At 41.8% G+C, this 26,649-nt stretch overlaps 1 protein-coding gene across 3 annotated transcripts in view; it reads left to right on the forward strand.

The window, feature by feature from the left end:
* Positions 1-26,649, forward strand: part of POLH (DNA polymerase eta) — a 43,701-nt gene that overhangs the window by 8,598 nt on the left and 8,454 nt on the right. For 2 of the 3 annotated variants that reach the window (XM_030796092.1, XM_030796095.1), the window contains exons 4-10: positions 2,183-2,400; positions 11,383-11,552; positions 15,367-15,470; positions 18,267-18,386; positions 18,984-19,107; positions 19,624-19,689; positions 24,883-25,052. In XM_030796092.1, the coding sequence (XP_030651952.1) occupies positions 2,183-2,400; positions 11,383-11,552; positions 15,367-15,470; positions 18,267-18,386; positions 18,984-19,107; positions 19,624-19,689; positions 24,883-25,052 (972 nt within the window). The remainder of the gene's footprint in view (positions 1-2,182; positions 2,401-11,382; positions 11,553-15,366; positions 15,471-18,266; positions 18,387-18,983; positions 19,108-19,623; positions 19,690-24,882; positions 25,053-26,649) is intronic. The other variant, XM_030796093.1, reaches the window with a different exon arrangement.

The following is a 26,649-nucleotide window of genomic DNA, read 5'->3' on the forward strand; positions in this document are numbered from 1 at the left end:
ATTATGCTTTGGTCTTTTTGGTGACCTGCCCTATCCTGAAGCTATTAGTCAACATTAGCATACAAAAAGACAAAACTTGGGTGATTCCAAGGATTTTTGGAGTTGTATGCCGGGAAACTGGGATGAAGACCCAATATATATTTCACAATATTACAAGTATCGTTTCCTGGCTGTGTGTGTGAGTATATTGCTCTTTCTTTTCTTTTTATTCTTTTTTTTTTTTTTTTTTTTGTGGGTGGGGGACGGAGTTTCACTCTTGTTGCCCAGGCTAGGGTGCAATGGTGCAGGCTAGGGTGCAATGGTGCAATCTCGGCTGACCACAACCTCCACCTCTTGGGTTCAAGTGATTCTCCTGCCTCAGCCTCCCGAGTAGCTGGGATTACAGTCATGTGCCACCATGCCGGCTAATTTTGTATTTTTAGTAGAAATGGGGTTTCTCCACGTTGGTCAGGCTGGTCTCAAACTCCTGACCTCAGGTGATCCACCCACCTCTGCCTCCCAAAGTGCTGGGATTACAGGTGTGAACCGCTGTGCCCGGTCTTGCTCTTTATTTTCTTTGAGGCCTATCCTCTTCCTAGCTCAAATAATGATTAAAAAAAAAAAAAAAGTCAAGTATTTCTTTTCTTTCTTTTTTTTTTTTTTTTTTTGAGACGGAGTCTTGCTCTGTCACCTAGGCTGGAGTGCAGTGGCGCAATCTCGGCTCACTGCAAGCTCCGCCTCCCGGGTTCACGCCATTCTCCTGCCTCAGCCTCTCCGAGTAGCTGGGACTACAGGCGCCCGCCACCACGCCCGGCTAATTTTTTGTATTTTTTAGTAGAGACGGGGTTTCACCGTGGTCTTGATCTCCTGACCTCGTGATCCGCCCGCCTCGGCCTCCCAAAGTGCTGGGATTACAAGCGTGAGCCACCGCGCCCGGCCTAAGTATTTCTTTTCATTCTCTAATTTGAGAATGTTTTAGAACAATAATTATATTAGTTTTTATGGGTGTCATGGTGAAGAGGTACCAATGTTTTCATTTTTATGGTAAATATAAAGTCAATAGGAACGAAGAACTGGACACTACAAAGCAGGTACAAACCAAAGCAAAGAAAATATCTGTATATTGGCCGGATGTGGTGGCTCACGCCTATAATCCCAGCACTTGGGGAGGCCGAGGCAGTAGGATCACCTGAGGTCAGGAACTCGAGATCAGCCTGGCCAACATGGTGAAACCCCGTCTCTACTAAAAATACAAAAAAATTCACCGGGTGTGGTGGCAGGTGCCTATAATCCCAGCTACTCGGGAGGCTGAGGCAGGATAATCGCTTGAACCCGGGAGGTGGAGGTTGCAGTGAGGCGAGATGCCACTGTTGCACTCCAGCCTGGGAGACAAGAGCGAGACTTCATCTCGAAAAAGAAAAAAGAAAAAAAAGAAAATATCTGTATATTGTCATAGAAAACTAGGTATAGAACCAGAAGAGGTGCTTATTAAAGTTTGAATAGAAGACATATGGTGAGATTGGTATGTATACCCTGAGGAAGGTTGTCTGCCTGCCCAGACACATCACCACATTCTAGGTGCTTATCTTCAACTTGATAATTTGAATATTAGTATATCCATCAATGGTTGGTTAAGGCATGTGTGTGTATGTGGTGATGACCAGTTCACATGTTAACCAAACTCACCATTGACTGAAGTATAAAATCCATATGCCAGTTTGTTAATTTATGGTGAGAAATACTATCCTGGGGAAGACCATATACTCTGGTTCACTGATCACTGCAGTGTTGCCTGTAAATTACCCTTTTTTTTTAAAGACAAAATTAGAAGCAGATTTCTTGGTGGATATATGAAAATGAAAGGAATAGGTGATCACAGTAATACACAAACTTGAGGCATTTCTTTGTTTTTTAGAGAGTTCCTTGTCATATAGACGTGTTCATAGTCTGAATGCTTTCTGCCTTGGTAGTTCTGGCATTGTGCTAAAAATGTTTGCCTCCGTGATTCTTCCTTTTCCATGCTTCTATTATTGACCATCTGCCTGCCCATTGACCCTTTCAGTTACTATTGTCTAGTCTCTGTTAAGCCACATGTCTCTTGATTATGTGTATTATTGTTCATTATGGCAGGGTGGGAGTGGAGCAGACAATCTCAAGGTTGCTTCTGTTTATTGCCTGCATGAATGATCCTTATACTTCTTAGGTACCGGGAAGCCAGTGTTGAAGTGATGGAGATAATGTCTCGTTTTGCTGTGATTGAACGTGCCAGCATTGATGAGGCTTATGTAGATCTGACCAGTGCTGTACAAGAGAGACTACAAAAGCTACAAGGTCAGCCTATCTCAGCAGACTTGTTGCCAAGCACTTACATTGAAGGGTTGCCCCAAGGCCCTACAACGGCAGAAGAGACTGTTCAGAAAGGTACTTCCATAGCATCATATTGCTTCTGCTTCCTGCCTTTGGAACCTGCTTTGCTTGGTCATGCTGATTCTCCTTGGAATAATTGAAAGGAAACTTAAACTACAGCCTGAATGAATCACAGGGACTCATGGAAGGATATACAAATTTTCTTATCTTTTCAGGTATATGGGGCTGTTGAGAAGCTGTGAAATCTGTATGAAAGTAAATTTCTCTTTAGATATAACTAGGGCAGGTTAGTGTTATCAATAGAAGGCAGAGACCTGGCGTGGTGGTTCACGCTTGTAATCCCAGCACTTTGGGAGGCCGAGGTGGGTGGATCATGAGGTCAGGAGTTCAAGACCAACCTGGCCAGCATGGTGAAACCCCATCTGTACTAAAAATACAAAAATTAGCTGGGCATAGTGGCACGTGCCTGTAATCCCAGCTACTTGGGAGGCTGAGGCAGGAGAATTGCTTGAACCAGGACCTAGGAGGTGGAGGTTGCGGTGAGCCAAGATCTCGCCACTGCACTCCAGCCTAGGCTACAGAGGGAGACTCCGTCTCAAAAAACAAAAAAATCAATAGAAGGCTGACTATTGATGTCATTGGTAGCTTAATTTATATTATTGTAACTTAGTGTCTTGGTTTCTTCGTCTATAAGAAGGGTGAGCTTTTTAAAGGGGGACCTCAGGTATAAGGAGTTGAGCGATTCAAAATTTCTAACCACTTCTTAGCACATTATTACATATGGGCTGCACAAAGCCCTTCTCATTGTATTTTGCTACTTTTACCCTTTGTAGTGATTTTCCCACTCCCTTGGTACCCCACCCACCCTCTTGTACCCACTGATATATGTGATATATCTTAGATGTCTTTCTTTCCTTTCTTCCTTCTTTCTCTCTTTCTTTCTTTTCTTTCTTTCTTTCTTTCTTTCTTTCTTTCTTTCTTTCTTTCTTTCCTTTTCATTTCATTTATTTCTTTATTTTGAGATGGAGCGTCACTCTGTCACCCTGGCTGGAGTGCAGTGGCACGATCTCAGCTCACTGCAACCTCCGCCTCCAGGGTTCAAGCAGTTCTCCCGCCCCAGCCTCCCGAGTAGCTGGGATTACAGGCATGTATCCACCACACGCTGCTAATTTTTGTATTTTTAGTAGAGATGGGGTTTCACCATGCTGGCCAGGCAGGTCTCGAACTCCTGACCTCAAATGATCCACCTGCCTTGGCCTCCCAAAGTGCTGGGATTACAGGCGTAAGCCACTGTACCTGGCCTATATCTTTATAAGTTACCCAGTATTGCTTTGTATATGTGCTTTTTAATTACAAGATGATTTAGTGCTATTATAGATCTCATTCTTTTTTTTTTTTTTTTTTTTTTTTTTTTTTTTTTTTTTTTTTTTTTTGAGATGGGGTCTCGCTCTTTTGACCAGGCCGGACTGCAGTAGCGCTATCTCGGCCCACTGCAAGCTCCACCTCCTGGGTTTATGCCATTCTCCTGCCTCAGCCTCCTGAGTAGCTGGGATTACAGGCGCCCGCCACTGCGCCCGGCTAATTTTTTTGTATTTTTAGTAGAGACAAGGTTTCACTGTGTTAGCCAAGATGGTCTTGATCTCCTGACCTCGTGATCTGCCTGCCTCGGCCTCCCAAAGTGCTGGGATTACAGGCGTGAGCCACCGCGCCCTGCCTTCATTTTTTTTCTTAATTTTCCTTCAATAGTGACCTTAGAGATGTGTCCATGTGGCTGTATTTATTTGTAATTGATGGCTTCAATGGCTGTTACTTGCAGCGTAATCCATCATATGGATCCACCATGGTTACAGACCATTTTCCCTAGTGACGAATTCATTGGTTGCTTCCAATGTCCTGCTGTAACAGTTTACATTCCCCCTAGCAGTACATAAAAGTTCCTGTTTCCCCCATATTCTCAACAACAACTGGTATCATCTAATGTTTAAAAATCTTTGCCAATATAATGTTTGTTTTACTTTAATTTACATTTCTCTGATTACTAATTGAGATTGAAGATCTCTTCATACACTTGTAAGTCAGCTGAGTTTCTGCTTCTGTGATTTACTTATTTATAATCTTTGCCCATTTTTCCATGGAAAAATGGTAAAATTATTCTTTGATTTGCAAGAGTTCCTTATATATCCTATCCTAATTATTAGTTCCTTGTCTTTTTTTTTGAGATGGAAGTCTCACTATGTTGCCCAGGCTGGAGTGCAGTGGCTATCAGTCGCTATTCACAGGTGTGTAATTATGGCTCACTGCAGCCTTGAACTCCTGGGCTCAAACAATCCTCCCACCTCAGCCTCCAGAGTAGCTAGAACTACAGGTATGTGCCATCACGCCTGGCTAATTTTTAAATTTTTTGTAGAGACAGTGTCTCACTATGTTGCCCAGGCTTTTATATATTTTTTTCATTTTCTACTTGGTTATTGATGTGTTGGGAAATGATAAATGGGTCTTTTTAATAAATTCATTTTTATTTACTTTATCTGAAAAAAACTTGTGATATAATCTGTATGAAGTGTTTTAATAACATGTACTTGAAAGTTAATTTTTTTTTCTTAGATTTGAATAGAATTAAGACAATAAAAACTTGCTTTTGTGGCTGGGCACGGTGGCTCACGCCTGTAATCCAAGCACTTTGGGAGGCCGAGGTGGGTCGATCATGAGGTCAGGAGTTCAAGACCAGGCTGGCCAAGATGGTGAAACTTCGTCTTTACTGAAAATACAAAAAAACTAGCTGGGTGTGGTGGCATGCGCCTGTAATCCCAGCTATTTGGGAGGCTGAAGCAGAGAATTCCTTAAACCCGGAAGGAGGAGGTTGCAGTGAGCTGAGATCGTACCACTGCTCTCCAGCCTCAGCGATAGAGCAAGACTCCATCTTAAAAAAAAAAAAACAACTTTTGTGATAATGTTAGATTATGATAGTCCTAGATTCCAGGTCTAAGAATTTGCATAAGAATGAGGGGTTTGTTTGTTTTTGTTTTCTTTGAGACGGAGCCACTCTATCACCCAGGCTAGAGTGCAGTGGCACAATCTCGGCTCACTGCAACCTCTGCCAGAATGAGGTCTTTTTTTTAATTGAATATTATGAAAGTGGAATTCAGTTGTATCCCCCCAGAGCAAATAATTCTGCATAAGTTTCATGTTTTGGCTGGGTGCGGTGGCTCACACCTGTAATCCTAGCACTTTGGGAGGCCAAGGCGTGTGAATCACCTAAGGTCAGGAGTTCAAGACCAGTCTGGCCAACATGGCGAAACCCCATCTCTACTGAAAATACAAAAATTAGCCGGGCGCGGTGGCAGGTGCCTGTAATCCCAGCTACTTGGGAGGCTGAGACAGGAGAATCACTTGAGCCCAGGAGGCAGAGGGTGCAGTGAGCCGAGATCGCGCCACTGTACTCTAGTCTGGGCGGCGACAGAGCAAGACTCTGTCTCAAAAAAAAAAGAAGAAAAAAAAAGATGTAACACGTAAACTTTGCTTTTGCTGCTGAACAATTGTATGATATGCCTTTAATGTGTTGTGCAGAAGGGTAGTAGTAAAACTGCCCAGGGAAGCTTGTGACTTAAGGAATTATTTTATTTTCCGATCCTGATAATGCAAAGTATGTCATGCTAGAGGCTGCAGATCCTTTAGTTCTTTGGAAAAAATATAATGGACAATAAAGATGTGCCACTTACAGAGGAAGCAAAATCATGGTACATAAGCTTTTGATATTTGATATATTAATTATTCTGGGACCAGAGTCAGAAATTTAATTATCATAAGAAAGGTGTTCTTTGATCTTACCTTTCTGTACCACATCTTATTACATAACTTTCTTTTTTTTTAGTTTCCACATGCAACACTGATTTTTTGGTGTCACCCAGGCTGGAATGCAGTTGTGAGATCTTGGCACACTGCAGCCTCTGCCTCCAGGGTTCAAGTGATTCTCATGCCGCAACCTCCTGAGTAGCTGGGATTATAGGCATATGCCACCATGCTGGCTAAGTTTTGTATTTTTAGTAGAGACGGGGTTTTGCCATGTTGGTCAGGCTGGTCTCCTGGCATCAAGTGATCCATCTGCCTTGGCCTCCCAAAGTGCTGGGATTACAGGCATGAGCCACTGCACCCAGCCTGATTTTTTTTTTTTTTTTAATATTTGGAATTGGTTTTATAATGCTTTGAATTTGTGGCTCTTTAAAATTTTTTTGAGAATTACATACTCTTAAAAATTTGTTGAAAGCTATAGACCCTTGCTTGCCTCCGAAAAATTTGTATCTATACATAAGACAATTTTGCATGCAGTTTTCAAGAGATTCACAAACCCTCTGAAATCCACATACCTTAGAATTAGAAATAGTCTTACACATGTTTTTGCTGCAGAGCATTGTTGAAGCATTCTATTATCTCTGGCTGAAGATGGTATATACCTTCCTTGGTAGTTGAATGTTAACTCAGATGGACGTGTTCGTCTTTCTTCTGTACTTACTTTTCTTACCTATGTACATTTTTTTATTAAAAATGCCCATGTTTATAGAGAAGTCTATTTCTGTATGTCTTGTGTCTATTGCATTAGTATGTCCAACTTAAATATTAAGCTCCCAGATGCAGTGCCAGCATCTTATTATATGTAATGTTCAGAACAGTGCAATGTCTAGGAAATATTTTATATCATATTCCTGAATCTTTGATGTGTGCAACCACAAAAACCTGATAACAAATTAGCTGATCTAAGTGGATATAACCTTCCAGAAATCATTTTTCATGGATACAATATATTTCAAATCTAAGAAAAGAGGCCAGGTATTTGTAATACCTTGATACTGAGCTTTCCATCAACTTTTCCATCTTGCCTCTTAATGTATTAAGAGCTAGCAATCATGCTCAGCCCTCCTGCATTTGCAACTTTGTATTTTCTTTCTTTTTTTTATTCTTTTTTGGAGACGGAGTCTCGCTCTGTCGCCCAGGCTGGAGTGCAGTGGCGCAATCTTGGCTCACTGCAAGCTCCACCTCCTGGGTTCACACCATTCTCCTGCCTCAGCCTCTCCGAGTAGCTGGGACTACAGGCGCCCGCCACCACGCCCGGCTAATTTTTTTGTATTTTTTTTTAGTAGAGACGGGGTTTCACCGCGTTAGCCAGCATGGTCTCGATCTCCTGACCTCATGATCTGCCCGCCTTGGTCTCCCAAAGTGCTGGATTACAGGCTTGAGCCACCGCGCCAGGCCTTGTATTTTCTAAAATAGTTATTCGTGTGTAAAGTTTAAGTAGTAAGACTTAAAGTACTTCTCAGAAATTGCCAAGGTGAAAACTTTCCCATCATTGCCATTTTGTAACTGGTTTGTTAGCTAAGGACCTTTTCTTTTCCCTTTGTTTTCTCTTAATTCATTTCTTTATTATTTTAAAACAGAGACATGGTCTCACTATGTTGCTCAGGCTGGTCTTGAGTTCCTGGCCTCAAGCAATCTTCCCACTTCAGTGTCCCAAAGTGCCAGGATTATAGGCGTGAGCCACTGCACCTGGCCTTACAAAACAGTTTTATAATAATTATTTTTTAGATGGGGTCTCACTGTGTTGCCCGTGTTACCCGTGAACTCATAGGCTCAAGTGATCCTCCCACTTGAGCCTTTCAAGTAGCTGGAACTATCGGCATGTGCCACTGTGTCTTGCTTTATCTTATAATGATCATATAATTATTATTAAAGATTATAAAATTCAATGGAAAGACTATACTATCCTCATGTATCAAAAGACTAAATCTTACTACTGCTCGATTCTCCCCAAATTGATGTATAGATTCATTGCAGTCCCTTCCAAAATTCCGCAGAAATTGACAAACTGATTCTAAAATTTGTATGGAAATGGAAAGAATGTGGAATAGCCAAACAACTTTGAAAAAGAACTAAGTTGGAAGACATACTACCTGATTTCAAGATTTAACTATAAATTTGTAACTAGGGAGGTTTGGTATTGGTGTGAGAAAATACATAGATCAATGGTATAGAATAGAAAGTATACAAGTAGATCCCCACTTTTCAGGCCGGGGTGTGTGTGGTGGCAATTCATTTCCACAAAGGTGCCAAGATAATTCAACAAGAAAAACTCTTGGCTGGGCACGGTGGCTCACGCCTGTAATCCCAGCACTTTGAGAGGCCAGGGTGGGCAAATCAGGAGATTGAGGCCATCCTGGCCAACATGGTGAGACCCTGTCTCTACTAAAAATACAAAAATTACCTGGGTGTGGTGGCACACGCCTATAATCCTAGCTTCTCGGGAGGGTAAGGCAGGAGAATTACTTGAACCCGGGAGGCAGAGGTTGCAGTGAGCTGAGATTGCACCACTGCACTCCAGCCTAGCAACAGAGTGAGACTCGTCTCAAAAAAAAAAAAAAAAGTTTTTTCTCAGCTTTCATGGGCATTTAACACCAGACTACCTGAAGTATTTCCTGTAGTCCATTTCATGGTATTAAAGAAAAACAAAAATTTTATAGATTTTTCTTATCAATTAGACAAAAGGTAAAAAGCATTGTAGGGAAATAAGGGAATTCTGCTTATCTTCTGTGGTCCTGTTCAGTTAATACAGATAAAGGATTAAATTTAAAAAGCTACATTGCCACAGGATTGCAACATTACCCAATCCGGGAAAGCAATGATGAAAAAAATCTAAAGCAGAGAAAATTTAGCTCTAACTGTTTAAAAAGTTCCAGAAAGTCATACAATTCAGTAAATTATTCATATTTTTGTTTCCCAAAGCTAAATATACTAGTATAAATTGTTTTAAATGATGGATGTTTTAATAGTATTTATTGTTCTTATTATGTGCAAGCCTTGGTGTTTCAGGAAAACAGATAATTTTAAAAAAAGAAAAAAATGCTAGCCGGGCGTGGTGGCAGGTGCCTGTAGTCCCAGCTACTCGGGAGGCTGAGGCAGGAGAATGGCGTGGACCCAGGAAGCAAAGTTTGTGGTGAGCCGAGATCGCTCCACTGCACTCCAGCCTGGGCAACAGAGCAAGACTCTGTCTCAAAAATAAATAAATAAATAAATAAAATAAAGTTCCTCAGCACAATGGCTTGCATGTATTTTTCTTTTTTTTTTAATTACCTATTTTCCTGAAACACCAAGGCTTGCACATATTAAGAACAATGAATACTATTAAAACATCCATCATTTAAAAACTTTATACTAGTTTATTTAAAATATTTACATTTAAAATATTTACATTAAAATATTTACATTTAAAATATGTACTAGTATATATTAGTGAGCCAAGATCATGCCACTGCACTCCAGCCTGGATGACAGAGTGTGGCTCTGTCTCAAAAAATAAAACAATTATGTCTACTTCCTATTATAGATAAAAGGTAAAGGACTTTAACATGGTACTAGAAAGCTAGCTAGAATAGTTGAAGGAGAGGACTTCATGATAGATAAACTTGCCATAAGCCCTAAAGTATAGATGTGTTTAAGCAAAGGAAAGAAGAACAGAGTTAAAGAATAAGAGCTTGCCGGGAGCAGTGGCTCAGGCCTGTAATCCCAGCACTTTGGGAGGCCAAGGCGGGCAGAACACAAGGTCAGGACATCGAGACCATTCTGGCTGACATGGTGAAACCCCATCTCTACTAAAAATACAAAAAATTAGCCGGGCGCGGTGGCAGGCGCCTGTAGTCCCAGCTACTTGAGAGACTGAGGCAGGAGAATGGTGTGAACCCGGCAGGCAGAGCTTGCAGTGAGGCGAGATCGTGCCACTGCACTCCAGCCTGAGTGACAGAGTGAGACTTCGTCTCAAAAAAAAAAAAAAAAAGAATAAAGAAAACCTGAATAAAATAGGGTGGTGGGTTGCAATGGATATGTGAAATATTTTAAAATAGGCTTTGTTGACTAAATGGCTGCATAATGAGGAATGAAAGAGAGAAAATAAGCCAATATTAATGTGGATTTTAAGCCCTTAATAGAAATAGGGAGTTGGTTGGGACAGAACATTTGAGAAGGAAGACAAAGTTTGATTTTAGTTATGTTTAGTTGGAAACTATAATTAAAAATTCAAGAAAAGTTCTTCTGTAGGGAGTCAGGAAAAGTTCTTCTGTAGGGAGGTAGAGCTAAGGGATTAGAGTGTACATTTGGGGATAGAGATAAAGATTTGTATGTACACAGAGTAAGATATTTTCAAGGTCCTAAGTCCCAAGCAACATCTAACTTAAAACAGCTTATCAAGGGAATAAATCTAGTGCCTCGGAGTGGATTTTGTTACTCAGCTGGAATCCACCTCTAAAAACATGTAAATGTTAAAGCTTATATTGAAGCTTGAGTTAATTCTGAATATATTCTAACTGAAAAAAATATTCTTGGAAAAGATGTTCAAGTGGTTAAATATAGTAGGAGAAAGAAAATTCAAGAGAACTGGGGAGGTAAATGTGTTTACATTACATTTATATTATTTATTTATTTTTATTTTTATTTTTTGAGATGAAGTCTTGCTCTGTTGCCCAGGCTGGAGTGCAGTGGCGCAATCTCGGCTCACTGCAACCTCTGCCTCCTGGGTTCAAGCGAATCTCCTGCCTCAGCCTCCCGAGTAGCTGTGGTTGCAGGCCTGCACCACCACCCCCAGCTAATTTTGTATTTTTAGTAGAGACGGGGTTTTGCCATGTTGGCCAGGCTGGTCTTGAACTCCTGACCTCAGGTGATCCACCCACCTTGGTCTCCCAAAGTGCTGGGATTACAGGCGTGAGCCACCGTGCCTGGCCAAAAATGTGTTTTAAAATCATTGCTCCTGAAAGACGATATTAATACACAATATTTGTTTTACATTAGCACTGTAAAATTCAGCCTATGCTGAAGCTAAGCTGTGGGAACACGCTGAAGGAGAAATTGATCTCTCTTATAATTAGTCTTCTAAACTGGCTGCCATTTTTTTGTGAAAACTTATATGTCTAAATACCTGTAATCTAAGCATTTCTACATTAGATAGCACAATTAAATAAATAATTTTTTAAATGTCTAAATGTGACTTCTTCATTTCAGAGGGGATGCGAAAACAAGGCTTATTTCAATGGCTTGATTCTCTTCAGATTGATAACCTCACCTCTCCAGACCTGCAGCTCACCGTGGGAGCAGTGATTGTGGAGGAAATGAGAGCAGCCATAGAGAGGGAGACTGGTTTTCAGTGTTCAGCTGGAATTTCACACAATAAGGTGAAGACTAATAGTAGATTTCAAAGAGAAACATTGATATCCTTAGTCAAATACAGTAGGGACAGCGGGACATTGAAATGACGCATAGGCTGGGTGCAGTTGCGCACGCCTACGTGGGTGGATCGCGTGAGCCCAGGAATTGAAGAGCAGCCTGGGGAACATGTTGAAACCCAGTTTCTACAAAAAATTAGCCAGGCGTAGTGGTGTACACCTACAGTCCCAGCTACTCAGGAGGCTGAGGTGGGAGGATCAGCTGAGTCCAGGAGGTTGAAGCTGCAGTGAGCCGAAATCATACTACTGTACTTCAGCTTGGGCAACAGTGAGACTGTCTCCAAAAAAAAAAAAAAAAAAAAAAAAAGTTGTTACACATATACTTTGAATGGATTTCTGTTTAAAATTCATGTTGAGGCCCAAATCAAAGCATAAGTAATTCTTTAACATGGAAATGGACATTAAATATGTACTTTCCTAAGAAGCAAGCTGAAGGCCGGGCATGGGGGCTCACGCCTGTAGTCCCAGCACTTTGGGAGGCCGAGGCAGGTGGATCACCTGAGGTTAGGAGTTCGAGACCAGCCTGACCAATATGGTAAAACACCATCTCTACTAAAAATACAAAAAAAATAAAATTAGCCGGACGTAGTGCCGTGCACCTGTAGTCCCAGCTACTTGGGAGGCTGAGGCAGGAGAATTGCTTTAACCTGGGAGGTGGAGGTTCCAGTGAGCCAAGATTGTCCCACTGCACTCCAGCCTGGGTGACAGAGCAAAGACTCCATCTCAAAAAAAAAAAAAAAACCAATACACTATAAGAACAATTTATATAGCATTTACATTGTACGTTACAGGTGTTATAAGAAATTAAGAGATGATTTAAAGTATACAGAAGGATATACAAAGGTTATATGCAAATACTACACCATTTTATAATATGGGACTTGAGCATTTTATATACGGGACTTGGGGTTTTGGTATCCACTGGGGGTCTTAGAACCAATCCCCTGCAGATATTGAGAGATGACAGTATTTCCTTAATGACTGAACCGTTTGTGGAAAAAAGGAGGCTAGTCTTTGAACTTATATACATTAATGTATTTCTTTTATTTTCACTTGCCGAATTTTTTTTTTTTTTTTTTTTTTTTTTTTTTTTTTTTGAGATGGAGTCTCGCCGTGTTGCCCAGGCTGGAGTTCAGTGGCCTGATCTCAGCTCACTGCAGCCTCCGCCTCCTGGGTTCAGGTGATTCTCCTGCCTCAGCCTCCCGAGTAGCTGGGATTACAGTGCAGACCACCAAGCCCGGCTAATTTTTGTATTTTTACTGGAGACAGGGTTTCACCATATTGGCCAGGCTGGTCTGGAACTCCTGACCTCAAGTGATTCACCCACCTCAGCCTCCCAAAGTGCTGGGATTACAGGCGTGAGCCACCGTGCCTGGCCACTTGCTGAATATTTTTGTATTATCTTGTTATGTGGAATTGCCTGGGTATTTTATGCTTTTGCCTATTCCCTGTTTTCTTATGAGAACAATAAAAGACATAATACAATTTTATTAATTTAGACCACTATTTTAATTTAGGATACACAGACAATTCTCAACAATCCAGGAGCAGAATAACTGGTTTTCTGATTAATTATGAATAAAGGGTAGCAAGAGCCCAGGACTTTCATCCCCTTCTAACCAAAGCTCAGTAATTGGGCAGTGGCTGATTATCCCTGGTTGATACCTTCTCCTCCCTTCAATACAAGGAAAGTTGCCAAACTACCCATCTGAATTCTTTTTTTTTTTTTTTTTTTTTGAGACAGAGTCTCGCTGTCGCCCAGGCTGGAGTGCAGTGGCGTGATCTCGGCTCACTGCAGGCTCCACCCACCCGGGGTTCACGCCATTCTCCTGCCTCAGCCTCCCAAGTAGCTGGGACTACAGGCGCCCGCCACCTCGCCTGGCTAATTTTTTGTATTTTTAGTAGAGACGGGGTTTCACTGTGTTAGCCAGGATGGTCTCGATCTCCTGACCTCATGATCCGCCTGCCTCTGCCTCCCAAAGTGCTGGGATTACAGGTGTGAGCCACCGCGCCCGGCTCATCTGAATTCTTTTGGTGTTTTTTTTTTTCTGGTTGGATGAAGGGAAAGGAAACAATAACTTCAATGTAATTTAAACCAGACTAAATATTGCCTAGTAGAAGTTCTTAATGAATCTTTCTAATGAATTTAATAATTTTATATTTTAAAACATAATTATAAAAATATAATTTTAAAATTATATTAAAAAATTAAAAATTATATTTTTATAATTTGCAAAATGATGCCATTGAAGTGCTTTTACTCTTAGAAAAGATTTCTCTTGGCTGAGCACGGTGGCTCACGCCTGTAATCCCAGCACTTTGGGATCCCGAGGCTGGTGGAACACCTGAGGTTGGGAGTTCGAGACCAGCCTGACCAACATGGAGAAACTCCATCTCTACTAAAAATACAAAATTAGCTGGGCATGGTGGCTCATGCCTGTAATCCCAGCTACTCGGGAGGCTAAGGCAGGAGAATTACTTGAACCCAGGAGGTGGAGGTTGCAGTGAGCTGAGATTGTGCCATTGTACTCCAGGCTGGGCACCAAGAGTGAAACTCTGTCTCAAAAAAAAAAAAAAAAAAAAAAAGAGTTCTCTTGGGAGGCTGAGGCCGGCTGAGAGATCTCGAGGCCATCCTGGCCAACATGGTGAAACCCTGTATCTACCAAAAATACAAAAATTAGCTGGACATGGTGGCACACACCTGTAGTCCCAGCTACTTGGAAGGCTGAGGCAGGAGAATCGTGTGAACCTGGTGCGGGGGAGGTTGCAGTGAGCCAAGATCACGCCACTGCCCTCCAGCCTGGTGACAGAGCAAGACTCTGTCTCAAAAAAAAAAAAAAAAAAAACAAAAAAGAGTTCTCAAGGATTTAAGCTTTTTCATTTTTTAAGTGTTATTTATAGGCTGGGCGCGGTGGCTCACGCTTGTAATCCCAGCACTTTGGGAGGCCAAGGCGGGCGGATCACGAGGTCAGGAGATCGAGACCATGGTGAAACCCCGTCTCTACTAAAAATACAAAAAATTAGCCGGGCGTGGTGGCGGGCGCCTGTAGTCCCAGCTACTCGGAGAGGCTGAGGCAGGAGAATGGTGTGAACCCGGGAGGCAGAGCTTGCAGTGAGCGGAGATTGCACCACTGCACTCCAGCCTGGGCGACAGAGCGAGACTCCGTCTCAAAAAAAAAAAAAAAAAAAAAAAAGTGTTATTTATAAGAAGGTGTTTGTTATTGGAGGATGGTTTTGAGCCCAATCTCTATAACAGATACTAAATTATGATAATTTGTGTTAAATTGGGGACTCAAAACGGACCAGCTATTAATCAAGAAATGTAAATGGGATAGGGTAAAACAAGTATGTTTCAGCATTTTTATATAGACACACTGAGAAATGCATCTTGCTTGAGTTTCTCTGCAGTTTCTACTTTTCAAACCTCTTGAAGTAGGAATAGATGGGAAGGAAAAAATGAGGAAAACTGAGAATGGGAGAGATGTGGGAAGAACAGTGAGGATAATGATATTGCGTCATGTTTCCCACTGGGGATGTTGTGGGATACCAAGTTTTAGAGATGTCTTGAGTTTCTGGTTTTATTATTATTTTTTTAATGTAGAAACCATTGGTTACAGATATTAAGCTCTGTGTGTGTGTGTGTGTCTGTGTGTGTGTGTGTGTGTGTGTGTGTGTGTGTGTGTGTATGTGTATGTGTATGTTTATATTCATCAACTTTGGTGGGTTGACAGTAACGAGGTTTTTATACTTTGCATGCTTCCAGGTCCTGGCAAAACTGGCCTGTGGACTAAACAAGCCCAACCGCCAAACCCTGGTTTCACATGGGTCAGTCCCACAGCTCTTCAGCGAAATGCCCATTCGCAAAATGTAAGTATTCAGGCAGCACGTTAAATTTCACTTCTATCCATGTGTAGAAACTCTCTGGTTGTAGTTTCTTGTGTTACTAATTAAGGACTGGAGCCAGGGGAAATAGGTACCAGGCAGTTAAAAGGAAAACAACACAGAACATTTTGAAACACACGCTGAGACTTTTATTTTTATTTATTTATTTATTTTTTGAGACAGAGTTTCACTCTTGTTGCCCAAGCTAGAGTGCAATGGCACGGTGTCAGCTCCCTGCAACCTCCACCTTTCGGGTTCAAGCAATTCTCCTGTCTCAGGCTCCTGAGTAGCTGGAATTACAGGCGCCCACCACCATGCCTGGCTAATTTTTGTAATTTTAGTAGAGACAGGGTTTCACCATGTTGGCCAGGCAGATCTCAAACTTGACCTCAGGTGATTTGCCCTCCTCAGCCTCCCAAAGTGTTGGGATTACAGGCGTGAGCCACTGCGTCCAGCCATGCTGAGACTTTTATTGAACCTTCAATTCTGGGTTATCTGTGGCAGATACTTAATCCTGAATTTAAAAAAAATGAGCCAGGTGTGGTGGCTCACACCTATAGTCCCAGCACTTTTGGTAGGCCAGGGCGGGTGGATTGCTTGAGCCCAGGAGGTCAAAACCAGTCTAAGCAACATTGTGAGACCCCATCTCTATAAAGAATAAATAAATAGGCCGGGTGCGGTGGCTCACGCCTGTAATCCCAGCACTTTGGGAGGCCGAGGCGGGTGGATCACCTGAAGTCAAGAGTTCGAGACCAGCCTGGCCAACATGGTGAAACTCTGTCTCTGCTAAAAATACAAAAATTAGCTGAGCATGGTGGCGGGTGCCTGTAATCCTAGCTACTCGGGAGGCTGAGGCAGGAGAATCACTTGAACCCAGGAGGCGGAGGTTGCAGTGAGCCAAAATGGCGCCCTTGCACTCCAGCCTGGGTGACAAGAGCAAGATTCCCTCTTAAAAAAATATAAAAAAATAAAAATAATAAACCAAGTTTTAGCTATATGTTTAACTTCCCTCTAGACTTTTTTATTTAAGTCTGTTGTTAAGTAACAAAGAGGAATTTTACTTCTTTTCTTTCCTCTAATAGCAAATCAAGGTGTTCAGGGCTGCTGAATTTCAGCTCTCAAAGTAGGCATTAGAGAAGAAGCCAAGTCAAATGAACAGGTTGTGCCTACCAGTTGTGTGGCCTTGACAAGGACTTACAATATTGTAGAAAGGACAAAGTAAAAAGCAATAGTAAAAGTGCTGTCATAAGACTGCATAATTGATAAATGAATTGTGCAGTAGAACAAACTTCACAAAAGAAGGGAGTATTTGGAGATGGATTTATAAAAAGGCATGGGATTTTGTTTTGAGATTTGGCACAATTTGGAGAGTCAGACAAAAACAGCAAAGCAGTACTGATTTGGAGAACTTTTTAGCAGAAAGAGGGGAAAGTATGAGATATTTTCAGTGAACTGGGACCTAAAGTAGTTTAGCTGCACCATATTGAGGAAGATAATGGAAATAGACTGAAAAGATGGTTTAAAGACAGATTACAGGGAGCCTCAAAGGCTGGGCTAAAGAATTTTGACTTTTTTCTTTGAGACGAGCCTCGCTCTGTTGCCCAGGCTGGAGTGCAGTGGCACGATCTTGGCTCACTGTAGCCTCCACCTCCTGGGTTCAAGCGATTCTCCTGCCTCAGCCTCCCGAGTAGCTGGGACCACAGCTGCATGCCACCACGCCCGACTAATTTTTGTATTTTTAGGAGAGACGAGGTTTCACTATTTTGGCCAGGCTGGTCTCCAACTCCTGGCCTCCAATGATCCGCCTGCCTTGGCCTCCCAAAGTGCTGGGATTACAGGCATGAACCACTGTGCCCAGCTGACTGTTTATATTTAGGTTGTGTATTCCTTTTTTTTTTTTTTTTTTTTTGAGACAGAGTCTTGCTCTGTCTCCCAGGCTGGAGTGCAGTGGCACAGTTAAGAGCTCACTGCAGCCTTAACCTCCTGGGCTCCAGCAATCCTCCTGCCTCAGCCTCCCAAGTAGCTGGGACCACAGGCACATGCCACCATGCCCACTTAATTTGCTGGAGTACAGTGGCACAATCTCGGCTCACTGTAACCTCTGCCTCCTGGGCTCAAGTGATCCTCCCACCTCAGCCTCCCAAGTAACTGGGACTACAGCTGCATACTAGCACACCTGACTAATTTTTTTGTATTTTTTTGTAGAGACAGAGTTTCGCCGTGTTGTTCAGACTGTTCTCAAACTCCTGGGCTCAGGTGATCCACTCGCTTCGGCCTCCCAAGTGCTGGGACTACAGGAGTGAGCCACTGCACCCGGCCTTAATTTTTTTTGTAGAGTTGGGGTCTTACTTTGTTGCCCAGGCTGGTCTCAAACTCCTGGACTCAAGCAATCTTCCCGCTTTGGCCTCCCAAAGTGCTGGGATTATAGGTGTGAGCCATTGTGCCCGGCCAGATTATATATTCTTAAGTAAAGTTTTAGCCATGGAAGGGATTTATTTTGTGTTTGGGATTTTAATCCCCAAACAGGACAGCAGGTGTTGTACAATTGAAAGTTTTATATGCACTTTACTTGATAGTTAATCAAGGACTTTAACTTTTTGGTTATGTTATTGTTAATCTTCTCAAATTCTAATTCCCAGAGTAACTGAATTCTCAGAATATACGCTCTCATTTGTCCTGAACCTTTTGGAGAGCTACTTACAAAGTAGAATATCTTTATGTTTGCTGCTAATTAGATATTTATGATGTGACCTATCAATTCTTTGTCTCCTTTGTTATCAGCCGTAGTCTTGGAGGAAAGCTAGGGGCCTCTGTCATTGAGATCCTAGGGATAGAATACATGGGTGAACTGACCCAGTTCACTGAATCCCAGCTCCAGAGTCATTTTGGGGAGAAGAATGGGTAAGTGATTCATTTTTTTTTTATCATAACTTTTATGGACATGCTACATTCAAATATAGACAAAATCATCTAGTAAAATCTAGACCTATCTTTAGGTCAACATTTGTTTCTTGAGATAATTTTACTGGTTCTTCTTGCTTTAAAATCTTGGGTCACTGTGGCCCATCAATCTAGTTTTTTCCATGTACCTAGGTGGTTGATAGATAAGATTTGTTACTTTGATGCCTGAGTATATACTAATTACATCATTCATGCATGCTGAGATGCTATATTCTCTTAAAATCCTTGTGTTTAATGCCCTAGCAAGCACACACACACTTTGGGATATGAATTAGTGGCTTGCTTGGCATTTTTCCAAAAGTACAAATGCTGACTTGGCTTTAGAAAACAGAACCAGTGTTCTCATTGTCCATATATTGCACTGGAATTCACTGAGAAAGGCAGGGGTTTTGTCAGAGTTCCAGTACACTAAATTTTGGACAAGGTTTTCCTTTTTTATGAAAAAGATAAAAGGGCAATATAATATAGTTATTTGGTTTTGTTTTAACAAGAATAATCATTTAATTTCACCTTAACGTTTTTTGCTGGTCTTATTAGGTCTTGGCTATATGCCATGTGCCGAGGGATTGAACATGATCCAGTTAAACCCAGGCAACTACCCAAAACCATTGGCTGTAGTAAGAACTTCCCAGGAAAAACAGCTCTTGCTACTCGGGAACAGGTAAGCAGCCATTCTTGACAGAACATTACCTCTTTTAAAAGGGTCAGTGGGTAGGTTTTCGTAGCTGTGGAAGGTTTAATAGGTTTAGAGGAGACCTTTATAAAGTATGAAGAAAACAGATGTTCTCTCCTTGGGTTGAAAATTGACTAGTTTATGATTATTACTTTTTTCTCTTTCTTCCATTGAAATAAAATGGAATTTCTCATTTGTTTAGTAGATGGAGACTTGGAAAGCCTAGGATATTATGCTTCAAGTTTGGGTCTTATCTTTTTCTCAGAGCTGGAACATGCTTGAAAGTCACCTGATGGCAAACAAGCAGGAAAAGAAAATGAAAGGCTTGAGCTAGGGCAGGACAGAAGGACTGGGAACATTTCTATGATCCGGTGATCCTTTGATTATGGGGAGTCTTTGGTGCACAGTTCTGTTTGGGAGAAAAAAAAGAACAAATAACACCATCTAGTTCTTAACAGACTTCGAGTGTTTAAATGAAAGATTAAAGTCTCAATACTTTTTTAGGTACAATGGTGGCTGTTGCAATTAGCCCAGGAACTAGAGGAGAGACTGACTAAAGACCGAAATGATGTAAGATTTTCTTTCTTTATTCCTGGGGTGGGCTTTGCAATTTACATATCAGCTGCTCTTTACGGAGCAGGAACAAAAGGAACAAAGACAGAAAAAAGTATAGCATAGGAAATAGCCGTTTTCTTTCTTTTTCTTTTTTTTTTGAGACATGGTCTCACTCTGTCTCCCAGGCTGAGTACACTGGCACAATCATGGCTCACTGCAACCTTGACCTCCTAGTCTCAAGCTCTCCTCCCAACTCAGCCTCCTGAGTAGCTGGGACTACAGGTGTATGCCACTACAACTGGCTAAATTTTTAAATTTTTTGTAGAGACAGGGTCTTGCTAGGTTGCTCAGGCTGGTCTTGAACTCCAGCCGAGGACATTTTAAGAAATCTTTTTTTTTTTTTTTTTTTTTTTTGAGACATAGAGTTTTCCCTCTTGTTGCCCAGGCTGGAGTGCAGTGGCATGATCTTGTCTCACTGCAACCTCCACCTCTGGGTTCAAGTGATTCTCCTGCCTCACCCTCCCAAGTAGCTAGGATTACAGGCACACACCACACCTGGCTAATTTTTTTTTGTATTTTCAGTAGAGACGGGGTTCTACCATATTGGCCAAGCTGGTCTTGAATGCCTCACCTCAGGTGATCTGCCCACCTCAGCCTCCCAAAGTGTTGGGATTACAGACATAAGCCACCACACCCAGCCAGTAGTGGCAGTTTTAAGCACATTTTATTGTGTATATTTGATGTTTACAACATGATGCTATCGGATACATATAGTAAAATGGTTACTATAGTGTAGCAAATTAACATATCTATCATTTCGCATACTTTTTTGTAAAAAAAAAAAAAGTAGTTAAAATCTACTTAAAATCTCTAACAGAATTTTATTAAGTATAGTCCTCACTTGTACATTAGCTCAATAGACTTGTTCACCCTACGTGTCTGCTACTTTATATCCTTTTACTTACATCTCCCCATTTCCTCCTCCCCTCCCCCGTCCCAGGTAACTACTGTTTTATTTTCTATCTCTGTATATTTGACTTAAAAAAAAATTCTGAGCATTGTACATTTTTCTTTCTAATGTTAAAGATATCTGACGATTAGTTTCCTTTTTTTTTTTTTTTGAGACTAAGTTTCGCTCTATCGCCCAGGCGAAACTGTACTGGAGTACAGTGGAGCAATCTTGGCTCACTGCAACCTCCGTCTCCCAAGTTCAAGCGATTCTCCTCTCTCAGGCTCCCGAGTAACTGGGATTACAGGTGCCCGCCACCACACCCAGCTAATTTTTTTATTTTTAGTAGAGACAGGGTCTTACCATGTTGGCTGGGCTGATCTCGAACTCCTGACCTCAGGCGATCTGCCCATCTTGGCCTCCCAGTGCTGGGATTACAGGCATGAGCCACCGCACCCAGCAGTTTCTCTCCTTTTTAAATAGCTTTATTGACATATACTTTACATACCATAAAATTCACCCATTTAAAATAATTCAGTGGTTTTATTATATTGCAGAGTTCTACAACTATTCTACAATCAATTTTAGAGCATTTTTATCATCCCAAAAGAAATCCTGTGCCCACTACCAGTCACTCCCCCTCTCCCAGCTACCCCCCAGCCCTAGGCAACCACTACACTGCTTACTGTTCTGGACATTTCATATAAAGTGGTCTTTTGTGAAAATACGTGGTCTTTTGTGACTGGCTTGAAGTCTTTCACTTAACATGTTTTCAAGGTTCAGCCATATTGTAGCATGTATCAATAGTCTTTTTTTTTTTTTTTTGAGACGGAGTCTCGCTCTGTCACCAGGCTGGAGTGCAGTAGTGCAGTCTCGGCTCACTGCAACCTCCGCCTCTCGAGTTCAAGTGATTCTGCTGCCTTAGCCTCCCGAGTAGCTGGGACTATAGGCACGCACCTGTAGTCACGCCTAGCTAATTTTTCTATTTTTAGTAGAGATAGGGTTTCACTATGTTGGCCAGGGTGGTCTCGATCTCATGACTTTGTGATCCTCCTGCCTCGGCATCCCAAAGTGCTGGGATTACAGGCATGAGCCACCGCACCCGGCCAGGACTGACACCTTTTTGTGGCTGAATAATATTCTATTGTATTAATATATACCATATTTTGCTTATCTACTTATTAGTGAATGGACATTTGAGTGTATTTCCACTTTTGGCTATTATGAATAATGTTGATATGAACATTCATCTACAAGTTTTTGTGTAGACACCTGTTTTCTTTTCAGCATATACCTTGGAGTGTAATTTCTGGGTCATATGGTAACTCTATGTTTAACATTTTGAGGAATTGCCAGACCGTTTTCCACATTGGCTACACCATTTCACATCCCTACCATCAATGTAAGACGGTTCCAATTTTTCCACATCCTTGTTACTGACTTTTTAAATTTTAGCCATTCTAGTGGGTGTGAAATGGTATTTCATTATGGTTTGACTTACATTCTCTGATAATCTTTTCATGTGCTTGTTGGACATTTGTATATCTTTGGGGAAATGTTTGTTGAAATCCTCTTCCTGGGCCGGGCGTGGTGGCTCAAATTTTTGGAGGCCGAGGTGGGCGGATCACCTGAGGTCAGGAGTTCGAGGCTAGCCTGGCCAACATGGCGAAACCCTGTCTCTACTAAAATACAAAAATTAGCTGGGCATGGTGGCGGGCATCTGTAATTCCCACTACGCAGGAGGCTAAGACAGGAGAATCGCTTGAACCTGAAGGTGGAGGTTGCAGTGAGCCGAGATTGCGCCATTGCACTCCAGCATGGGCGACAAGAGCAAAGCTCCATCTCAAAAATAAAAAGAAAAAACAAAAGTCCTCTTCCCTTTTTTAAATTGGGTTGTCTCTTTATTATTGAGTTTTAACATGTCCCTTGTCAGATACGTGATTTGCAAATATTTTCTCCCATTCTATGGGTTTTCTTCTCACTTTCCTAACGGTATTGTTTGATGCATCCTCTTCTTTTGAAATGTCTTGGTGTTCTACAAGTCAACTGTACGTGTCAAGAATAGTCCAAAACTGCTTGTTTGCTCCTTTTTAGCTGGAATAGGTGGTAAATGTTTGTTCCTTTGGTAGGCATCATAAAGAGGGATTTGATCCAGTTGCATTATCGCCCTTTTCAGCTTTTGCCCACTAGGTGGCACTTGTTTCTCATCTCTCTATCAGTCCCTGGGGCCTTTCTTTCCCCCTTTTTTTTTTCTAAGAGACAGGGTCTTCTTGGCTGTCATCCATGCTGGAGCACAGTAACACAACCTTAGCTCACTGCAGCCTTATAGCCTCAACCTCCTGGGCTCAAGTAATCCTCCTGCCTTAGCCTCCCACAGTGCTGGGAGTACAGGCATGAGCCACTGTGCCTAGCCTTTTCTTCCCACTTTGTATCCAGTGGGGATCCCTGAAAATCTATCTTTAAGCTTCAAAGGATTTTATGCCAAAAATAATTCAGGACATAGCAGATCCTATCACTTCACTGTTTAAAACATTCCAGTGGTTTCCCTTCACACTTAAGGCATATTAAGGAATTTTTTAAAAGTAATTCTATAAAACCAAATATAATCTAATTTCTTGCTACTTCTCTGACCCCATCTCTTATCTTCCCCTCACTTATTCTAGTCTCCACTTCATTGGCCTCCTTCCCTTTATCTAACACACTTACTTTAGCACTTCCCGTTTCTTTGCCCTGTAGACTCTTTGTTCACATATTCTTAATATTTGCTTCCTTGATTTATTCAAATCTCTGTGCATGTTTTACCTTCTCCAGGAGGTCCTCCCTAGTTACCGTATCACAGCAGCAGCCTCCGTCACTCTCTTTTCTTCATAGCACTCATCTCTGTGGTCATTTATGTTACATGTCTATTTTTTATTATCTATAGTTCCTACTACAACATAGGATCCATGAGGACCTGGACTTTATTTTGTTCTCTCCTGCATCTGTAGGCACTGTCTAGGCATGCAGTTATAGTTGAATAATTTTAGTCAACAAGGACTCCTTTGTAATTGCCAGTTTGTATTCCCTCAAGATATATAAATCCGTACAAATATATTTTTTATCCAAAAAGTAGTTCCTGCTCTTAGCTTGTTTGCCTTAGGGGTACTTCTTCTCACTAGCATCTTTTGATAGGGGCCCCTTATGTAGAATTTTCACCTTCTTATATTTCTGCCTCTTGACCATTATGTCTCAGTTTGCTGAGATTACAGTATTCAGATGCTTCAGACTTCACTGAAAAGTGAGTCATGATCTTGCTGTCTCAAGGCAGGCTCACTACATGGTATCTTCTCTAGATAAGCTGTAAAAAGGTGTTGGTAGAAACTTCTGGAATTGATGGCGAATGTTTGTTTACCGTAAGAGCCCCAGGGCAGAAAAAAAGATATGACTTGAAGGCTAGTTCCACTTTGCTTTCAGACAATTACTTACCTGAAACCTTCCTTCAGTCACAAAATAGTATCTAGTATTGTAGATATTTGTTATAATTGTCCTGCTTAGACACCATGAAAAACATTTAGGGGAGTCCCATTTTCATTTGTTCTGTCCTGTTCCCATCATCTGTCAAAACATCGTAGGATACTCTGATGTTCCATAATCCAAATTGTGTCTTCTTCAGTGACTTTTTACACCCAGAAATAGCATTAACACTTTTTTGTGGAACCATGTAATCAGATTTCTATTCAGAAAATGCATTCTGTTGCATATAGAGTTGCATATAGATTCTTTTTTTTTTTTTTTTTTTTTTTTTTGAGACAGAGTCTTGCTCTGTCATCCAGGCTGGAGTGCAGTGGCATCATCTTGGCTCACTGCAACCTCTGCCTCCCAGGTTCAAGCAGTTCTCCTGTCTCAGCCTCCCGAGTAGCTGGGATTACAGGTGCCTGCCACCACGGCTGGCTAGTTTTTTGTATTTTTCAGTAGAGATGGGATTTTGCCATGTTTGCCAGGCTAGTCTCGAACTCCTGACTTCAGGTGATCCACCTGCCTCAGCCTCCCAAGGTGCTGGTATTACAGGCGTAAGCCACCATGCCTGGCCTCTTTCTCTTTTTTATATTTTATCTTTACTCTTTGCAGAACTCAGTTTACCTTTATTCTTGACTTTTAAACTACTGTTTCCAAACCATTGTCATCCTGGTTCTTTTAATTTCCTTTCCTGCAGTTCAGTACCTAGAATTCAGATGCTTCTCATAACTTTATTTCTGGTCTCCATCCTTTCCCACCCACAGAATGACAGGGTAGCCACCCAGCTGGCTGTGAGCATTCGTGTACAAGGAGACAAACGCCTTAGCAGCCTGCGCCGCTGCTGTGCCCTTACCCGCTATGATGCTCACAAGATGAGCCATGATGCATTTACTGTCATCAAGAACTGTAATACTTCTGGAATCCAGACAGAATGGTGAGTTCTTTTCTAGCTCATCTTCTCAGAATAGATGATGATTCTGAGCTCTGTCTTAGCTCTACAAGACATAATTTTTGTCATAAAATTCCTCATTGTGTCTAATCACTCAAATTTTCAAATGAGCTGAATTTCAGAAGATGAAATATGCTTTTATGTACAGATTAGTCCTTCAATGAGGTAAAGGGTAAATGTCATTTTAAAGTTATTATTAAAGTATCTGCCGGGCGCAGTGGCTCATGCCTGTAATCCCAGCACTTTGGGAGGCAGAGGTGGGTGAATCACCTGAGGTCTGTCTCAGTTCTACAAGTAGTAGGAATCTCTGTCTTAGTTCTACAAGTAGTAGGAATCTGAGCTCTTCTATCTGGGATAGACTCTGACTCAGACTACCAGTACCTATTACTCCGGGAGAAAATACAGTACCAACCTCAGAAACAAGACAGCTCAGCACAGATCCTTTGCCTACAGCTGATACATTCCAGTTCCCAGGAGAAGGTTAGACCCTTACCCTGTATTGGCTTGGTCAGGGAAATGACCAGTTGCACTTGGAGAACAGAGCTCAAATTTCAAGGATACATTTGGGAACTTCAAACTAGTTGATTGTTCCATCTTAAAAGCATCTGTCTTGATTATAAAGGTGACCTGTGTTCACTGATATTCTCTATCTGACATCCCAACTCAGTTACAAGCTCCACTGGTATTATACCAAATGTCATATTCATTAGTAAACTTCACTTCTGTTGGTCATGAAATATAAGCCTCTTTTTGGAGCATCTTCATTTTCTGTCCAGAAAGCCCTTACATTTTTTTAAAGTATTCCAAATTCACAATAGAAATATAATTATGAGAGAAAGGTGGCCGGGCGCGGTGGCTCACACTTGTAATCCCAGCACTTTGGGAGGCCGAGGCAGGCGGATCACGAGGTCAGGAGATCCAGACCATGGTGAAACCCCGTCTCTACTAAAAATACAAAAAATTAGCTGGGCGCAGTGGCGGGCACCTGTAGTCCCAGCTACTCGGAGAGGCTGAGGCAGGAGAATGGCGTGAACCCAGGAGGCGGAGCTTGCAGTGAGCTGAGATTGCGCCACTGCACTCCAGCCTGGGCGACAGAGCGAGACTCCATCTCAAAAAAAAAAAAAAAGAAAAGACAGAGAGAACGGTAAGTCGGTTGCTCACTTACAGATGTATATTGAAGATTATACAAAATAAAATCAAAGTTTAGTTAATCACTTATTACTTATCTAAATATATTGGCAGTACAATTATATGTATGTCTTATAATATGGTAGAGTCTCTTAGTCTTTGTTCTTAGGGCCCGGGCGAGGTGGCTCATGGCTGTAATCCCAGCACTTTCGGAGGCCGAGGCAGGCGGATCACCTGAGGTCAGGAGTTCAAGACCAGCCCGGCCAACATGGTGAAACCCTTTCTCTACTAAAAATACAAAAATTAGCCAGGCATGGTGGCGGGTGCCTGTAATCCCAGCTACTTGGGAGGCTGAGGCAGGAGAATTGCCTGAACCCGGGAGGTGGAGGTTGCAGTGAGCTGAGATCGCGCCATTGCACTCCAGCCTGGGCAACAAGAGCGAAATTCCGTCTCC

The sequence above is a fragment of the Nomascus leucogenys genome, chromosome 17, assembly GCF_006542625.1.
Source record: "Nomascus leucogenys isolate Asia chromosome 17, Asia_NLE_v1, whole genome shotgun sequence".
Classification (NCBI taxonomy): Eukaryota; Metazoa; Chordata; class Mammalia; order Primates; family Hylobatidae; genus Nomascus; species Nomascus leucogenys.